Source organism: Panicum virgatum, chromosome 6N, assembly GCF_016808335.1.
Source record: "Panicum virgatum strain AP13 chromosome 6N, P.virgatum_v5, whole genome shotgun sequence".
Classification (NCBI taxonomy): Eukaryota; Viridiplantae; Streptophyta; class Magnoliopsida; order Poales; family Poaceae; genus Panicum; species Panicum virgatum.
Window position 1 is genome coordinate 51271379 of NC_053150.1, and position 7437 is coordinate 51278815.

The 7437-nt window shown below is 54.1% G+C and overlaps 1 protein-coding gene across 1 annotated transcript; it reads right to left on the minus strand.

Annotated features, from left to right (window-relative positions):
* Window positions 1-629, minus strand: LOC120678304 (DNA polymerase delta subunit 4-like). Its single transcript, XM_039959431.1, has 2 exons — window positions 509-629; window positions 1-387 (listed from the first exon to the last, which is right to left on the minus strand). The coding sequence occupies exons 1-2, from the start codon at window positions 627-629 to the stop codon at window positions 92-94; spliced, it is 417 nt and encodes a 138-aa protein (XP_039815365.1). The 3' UTR covers window positions 1-91.
* Between the last annotated feature and the right edge of the window lie 6808 nt (window positions 630-7437).

Sequence of the window (7437 nt, forward strand, 5' to 3'; positions counted from 1 at the left end):
TGCTGCAGACCTCAAATTCGATTGGACTGAAGTAAAAAGATTAGACATCAATCTGCCCCAGACTGTCTGGGTCGATCTTTACTGGTAGGTGCTAGACCTTGCCTGCCCAGATGCACTCGTCGAGCTGCTGCTGCTGCTGCTGGGACGAGCTGTCGCTGTTCTTCTTATTGGGAAGCAGGAGGGAGGAGGAGGGGCCGTCGCCGTTACGGTGGCGCCGCAGGACGAGGTCGCGGACGCGCGGTGGCGGGCGCAGGCCCATCGCGGCGGCGCGCTCCCACCGCCGGAGCCTCGTGATGCCGATGCACGGGCCGTAGGACGTGTCCATGTCGAACTGCCGCAGCGCCTCCTCCTCCTCCTCTACCTCGGCGTCGGCGCCGTGCTCCGCCTCTTCCATGTCAAGATACCACAGGATTTATTTGTACGTATTCATATACGCTGTGTACAATTAGCTATGGGATATAGATCGAGACGACGGCGACGCGCGGCCGGGCGCGTGCCTGCTACCTACCTACATCTCCTCCCTGCTGCGGCGGCTGGGCGTTCTTGGGTTTCTTTCTGGCGGGTGCCGGCGCCATGGCTTTCTTCCTCTGCCTGTAGGAACCCTTCAAGCCGCCCCGCGGCGGCGCCATGGACGTGATACCGACGACCGCGGTCTTCTCCTTCGCCGATCCCGCGTTGTCAGGACGAAGCACGAACGATGATGATGTTCCTTGCGAAAAAAAGAAACGGAAAAGAAAGCAAAAGTCGATCGAGTAGCAGTGGGATTCCAACTCCTTTTGCTTGCGAGGGGGCCTTTTCTACGATCGATGGGCCTGGTGCCATCCAGCGGCGGCGGACTTCTTCCGGCCCATGGCCCGGCGGCGCTCGCGTGGGCCTAGGAGGCCCCGTGAGGAAAGAAAAAGGCCCGCCCGGCCCAACACAAGCCACACCGGGGCCACCGTGAGGAGAGGAAAAGGAAATCCGTCAGCCAGTCGTCGACCGCTCGACCGGCGGCAGGGAAGGTGGAGGTGGAGGTGGAGGTGGGGATGGGCGGCGACAGCGACGGCGGAAAGCGTGGTTTGTCGCGGCGCTCGACGTGCCGCCTCCCCGGCCGTGGACCGGCGGGTGGGCCGAGCGAGGCGATTAAACAATCCACGCGAGCCGCCGTCGCTCTCGCGCACGCCGCCGAGCTTGCGGCGCCGCGGACCACGTTGCATTGCATGGACGGGACGGACACCGACGCCGGCCGGGGTCGCCCGTCCACCGGTCGCCGGATTTACCCGCTGCGAGATCGCTTTCCGGCCGTCCACCTCTCTCGACGCTGCGCCACCGTACCGTACCGGCCCGCCCATGGTGCAGGTGGACCGGCGACGGACGGGGTGGCGCCGGCGCCGGCCGTCGGCTGGCTATTTAATTCGATCAAATCGTGTTCCTCTCCGTTGGATCGTCTAGAACGTGCAAGATTCGCCCCTTAGGGCGTGTTTAGTTAGTGAAAATTTTGAGTTGGGGGCACTGTAGCACATTTTGTTGTCATTTGACAATTAATATTCAATTATGAATTAATTAGTGTCATTAGATTCATCTCGTATGAATTAGTTAGACTATGTAATTAATTATTTTTAACTGTATTTAATACTGCATGCATGGGTTCGAAAATTTGATGTGACATATACTGTGCAATTTTTTTTGGAAACTAAACGCCCCCTTATTTTTCTTCTTCCCTTCTTGGTCTCTTGACCGGCCGCCGCTGCCTCCGCCGCATTGACCAACTCAGCACCGCACGTCAGATGGATCATTAGCTTAATTAATAATATACTGTAGTCGCCAAGAACAGCAGCATGCATCACGAATTGGATAATTAGCGGAGGATAACATATAGTAAATTCAGCAGCAGCAGCTCCCGGCACACATCGCGGCGGTGCAAATCCTGGCCGGCGTCAGAAGCCTCAAAGCCACCGCCGCGTTTTTAGTTTGACTAGGATCATGCCCGTGCGTTGCTACAGGTAGAAAAAAATTATAGCACAACACTAAGGCTACTGTAAAATTTTCAGCTCAAGAAACATAATATAACCACCATAATAAATAAATCTACCAAGCTTGAGTATAAACCAAGATTTATTCAAAACTAGAGTTAAGCATGTCCAAAGCCCTTCAAAATTTTACACAGTGTTTAAATATTGACAAGTTACCTACTGTCAATAATTGGTAGCCATCCACTGCATATATCACAAGATCTAATTTACCTCTAATTAAGCTTGCATTTACCCTAGAAAAATCTACACTGATCATATGAGAATATTCATGTAATGAAAGTTGTAGATCTAATCACAAGGATTCTAGAAAATTTGAGTTTGCATTTTTTTCCGATTTTTCTATGAATTTATATATATTTTACAAGTTCGCTGAAAAAGATAGAAAATAAGAACCGAAATTGCAACGGGGTCCCTGGAACTTGCAGAAAACCTCATGAAAACATTTGGGGCTCGCAATGTCACCCCTGGCCGGAGTTCCAGGGTGGGGGCGGCCTTTGGCGGCCAAAATCCGGCGACGGCGGTCGCCGGCGGCGAGGGCCCCCCAGGGGGAAACGCAAGAGGAGGTTAATTCGCATCTAAAGAAGGTCTTGCGAGGGGCGGAGGTGGTCCGTGGCGGCGGTGCCGCGGTGGAGCAGGGGTGGCGGCAGTGGGACCTCGGCTCCAACGAGCTCCAGCGAGGTGGGGATAGGACGGCCGGGCCTGGGAGTAATAGGGAGGAGCGGTGAAGGTGGTGGAGGGCTCGGTCTGGGAAGGGAAGGGCTGGAGAGGGTTGGCCACAGAGCAGGGCGGCGGCCATGGCGGGCGCTGGCGGCGGAGCTCGCGTTCCAACGAGCACGCCAGTGCGAGTGGGTGGGTAAAGCGAGCAGGAGCACCCACGGGTCGCGAGGGATCGATTTCCGTACCTAAATTCCGAAGAGGAAGGCCGACGGTGGGGTGTCTATGGCGAGCTCCACATGGCGGCGGCACGGAGCGGTCCGGGCTCCGGCGGCGATTCGGACCTGGGCGGCGTGGTGATCTGGATCGGGACGGAGCGGATCGGGGCGTCAAGTGTCCCCTCATAAGAGAAGACTTAAAAGTGATACAATATCAGTCCCAGGAGACTGATAACACTTTTATTACATCAGATGGTACATCACCGTACAACTCTACGCGGAAGTGGGCAGTGAAGCGCCACTATCACGAGAATAACAACTAACACCCACACAACGATATTAACTATGAAAAGGGGGTCATCAGAGTCTTGCGCTATACGGAACTTCCTGCGGGTGACCCTATCCACAGGCAAGGTTGGGTGCAGGACGGAACCTCTACTCGACTCTTCGGGAATGAAGAATGGATCTTCCTCTGTAAAAATTAAGAATGGGGTGAGTACAAACGTACTCAGCAAGTCCAACCACACCCACAGAGGGGGTATAACAGAATATAATGCACAAGGTAAATCAAGGATAAGGCTAGGGTTTTATTTGCGGAAAGCGAATTTTTATGTAGGGGTTCATTTAAAAGAAGAGATTTTCAAATCAAGTTTTCTTGTACCGAGTAACACGTAGTGTTGATCCACACAGGATTCCAGTGTTAAACTGCTACCGGACTCCTCATCCGCCGTAGCACATGGCACAACTGCCGGACATTTTTCTAAAACAACTCACGCCAACCCATCCCAAAAGAAATACTAGTTGCGTGACCACACCGTAACTCGCCCAGTACCGTGGGCACGGCTATTCGAATAGGTTTTAACTCTGCAGAGGTGTGCAACTTTACCCACAAGCGGGGTACCACAGCTCGAACACCGTAGTGTCGGTGTAGATCCCAACAAAGCCATTACCCATCTTAGCTAGACCTGACTAGCCATCACGGGATCCACCAAGGGGTCATTGACCTATCACAGAGGTTGTAACCGGGGCATAAGTCACACAAAGTTAATCCCTTCTCCTTGATCACTCGTTGCTCTCAGCTCTCCTGATGGCTATCAGACTAACTAGTGGGGTTTATGCTAAGTCGTTGCCCATTCAACGGTCGAGTGGTTTGCACGGTAATAGAGTTAGGTGAGATGACACACCAACTCGGTCCTTAGTTGTGACAAGATGGATATCTCCCTTCCTTGCTCTACCACACAGGTACAAGCACACCAATCGGCAAATCACACAGAAGTGCCATCCATCCCGTCTAAACTTATCTTTCGAAAATTTCACATTTTTTCCTTCCCACACACTCACACATTTTCCTTTTATAAAATAAATTGTATTGTGTTTAAGGTCCTAAGACGTCCAAACACATTCAGACATTAATCTTGGTGGCCAAAGAATGGTTATAACAAATCAAGGGGTGGCTATCCAACCATGTTTTAGCAGCAGGCAAAACATATGCAATTTATAAAACAGGCCAATAGGTTGTGTTTATAAAAACTAGGACAAAACATGCATCAAAGGGCGGAATTGAACTTGCTGTCTTCAAAGCCTTCCGGGAAGTCTCGCTCAAGGTACTGTCCTTCGGGTTTAGGGTCGCGGAATAGGTCCTCATTCCCTTGCTCGCAGTACTGCTCATCGACGGGTTCTCCCTCGTTCGCCACGTGATCTACGACGCAAACAAACAAACACACAATCAAGAAAAAGAAATAAAAGTTTTATCGTTAAACTCGAATCAGAAACGATTAAGATATGGAGATAGGAGTAATATTTTTGGGCGGTTTCCTAATGGCATGGCCTAAACAATGTTAGAATTGGCGTGGTAGAGTTTCGGGTCAATTGGAGATTGTTTGGCACATGAAATGATAGGTTCTATAAAGGTTTAGGGGTTACACCGGAGTTCAGGGACTTGTTTGTAATTATTTGGTGAAGGCAAAGAATTTGATTAAATTTTTTGGAAACATCTGGACTACTCTGGAAAGGGGTAGGGGCCTTTCTGGAATTATTTTATAGGGTGGAGGGACTAATTCTCTAAATAAATAAAAGAGGAGGGTTTTCTTTAAAAGGGACATATAGGGGGGCTCTTAATTAAAATGGAAGGAAGGGAGGGGCTTAAGGGCAAAATCGCCCCTTCTCCTTCCTCCCTCCCGTGACCAAAACAGAGGAGGGCCATGGGGGCGCCAGCGGCCATGGGCCTACGGCCCTGGGGGCATGGCGGAAGCCGGGGGTTAGGGGGGAAATGGAGAGAGGAGCGAGGGGGTTCGTTTGCCCCTACTAGCTCGGGTTGGAGTGGAGGGAGGAGACGCGCCAACGGGGGCTGGCGACGGCGGGCGGAGGCAGCCCTGGAGGCGGTGCTGCGGGCTGGGAAGGAGGGGCCAGCGGCGGCGGCGAGCTTAAGGAGGTGGAGGGGGTCCTACCCTTTCCCTCACCTTGGGCTGGGATGGAGCGAGGAGGCAGCGCGACGGTGGCCTGCGGTGGCGGGCGGAGGCGTGCGTGGCGGCGGCGCTGGGAAGTCAGGGAGGCGGCGAGCTATGGTGGCCTGGGATGTGGAGCTCGAGGGCGACGCTAAGGGCCGATTTATAGGCCAAGGTGTGGACGAGGAGGACGGGGCACAGCGGCTGGTCGGCGAGCTACAGAGTGGCCATTAATGGCTCCCAGAGCTCGCGTGGCGTTGCAGAGTGGCGTGGGCGTCGAGGCGAGCAGGGGAGGCGGTGGCGCGTAGCGGGGAAGGTACTCGGCGCAGGGGAGGTCGATGTGCGGTAGCCGTGCGAGCTCTGCTCGCAGTGTGCGCGAGCGCCGAGGCGGCGGCGCTGTGCCGTGCGGCGCGGCGAGGGGTGGGACGGGTGAGCAGGGCGGCGCTGTTGCTTGGCGACGGGCGGCGCGGTGAGTGCACGTGGGAGCAGGGCCTGGCGCGCGTGTGCGGGGCCGGGAGTGTGGGCAGGAGCGGGACAGGGGCGGCCGGCGTCGAGCCGTGAGCGGCGGGCGGCACGCAGGGCGGCTCGGCCGCGTGGTGCACGCGTGGGGGCGCAGGCGCGTGCCGCGCGTGGAGGGGGAAAGGCGGTGCGGAGCAGGCGCGAGCGCGCGTGGGCGGCAGCGAGCTGAGCGGGCTTGCTGGGAGCGGCCGGTGGCGGACCGAGCGTGCGCGCGGGCGCGCGGCAGAGGAGAGGGTGTAAGGATTACCGGGGTGTCCGACCCTAGAGGGGGAGGGGGTGAATAGGGTCGCTAATCGCTTTCTATCCGAGGGCTCAATCTATTTGCATGAGATAAACCTAACATGTCATACACATGCTAGTTATGACTAAGGTTTATCTATGCTACTCTCTACTTACCCCAAAATACTTGCAACCTATAGCCAATCCTAAACAAACTAACTAGGAAATTAAAGGCACGCAAGATAAAGTAAATGCGGAAACATAATAAGGTAAGTAAAGAGGTAAGTGCAAGAGGAATGCAAACTCCTGAGTAGACACGGTCATGTAACGTGGTTCGACACAAATGCCTACGTCCACGGGACACCGAGGCTCTTCCGATCACCGTCTTGCACTACGCCACCAAGGCTGTAACAGCCCAGGGGAACAGTGTCGGGCCGGTTACTGTAGCAAGACGGGTTACTGTAGCTAGAGAACTGTAGCCGAATTGGGCCGGGCCTGATGGCGGTTACTGTAGCTCGAGCACTGTAGCACGTCGGTACTGTAGCATCGCGGCACTGTTCATCCGCGGGAATTGTCCCATACTGAAAGTTGGTTGAGAGCCAGACCAATTTAAATACCGAGTCACGGGAAGCTAATTAATTCCGGATCGATCCTTTTTGCGCGAAGCGAGGACGAAAGCGCAAGAGGATTAATTAGTAGGTGTGGTTTACTCAACTTGAAGAGTAGATCTTAGCCGTTATCCCGGGCCGGGTCGTTACAAAGGCGATGCCGGCAAGCAAAGGCAAGTGCCCACAAGACACCAAGTCTCGTGCACCGCCACCGTCTCTTTTGGTCACCCAGCCGAAATCCACTACGGAGCTTCTCCATTAAGGAGGGAGTCTCCTCTTCCCCCGCACAAAGTGTCGTTGCCACTCCACACCAAGTCGGAGGGTCACACGACGGATCACAAGGATTGCTTGCCGCAGCAAGACTTCTCTCAAGGGAGCTCTCGCAAGAACTAATCCCTATTACAAGCACTGAGCACTCTCACAAGTGTGCTTAAGCCCATATGATGTACAATGAAGCTCTATGGTGGTTGGAGATGTTCTTCTAGTGTAGTATGCTTCCTTAGTCTCCAGCAACCTCAAATGACCCGGCCTTGGGGGTATATATAGCCACACATCCAAAACTAGCCGTTGGGAAAAGGCTGACGAAATCCCTTAACGCCGGTTAAACCGACGCTCAGTTCTTGTCATCACCGGTTTAACCGGTGAGTGTATTTTCCCAGCAACTTAGCCGTTACTGCTCCAACGGCTACTTGATCAATTGACCGACACTCTCAAAACTAACGTCGGTTTAATCGGTGAGTGCAAGCTCAGAAACCCCCCAAAA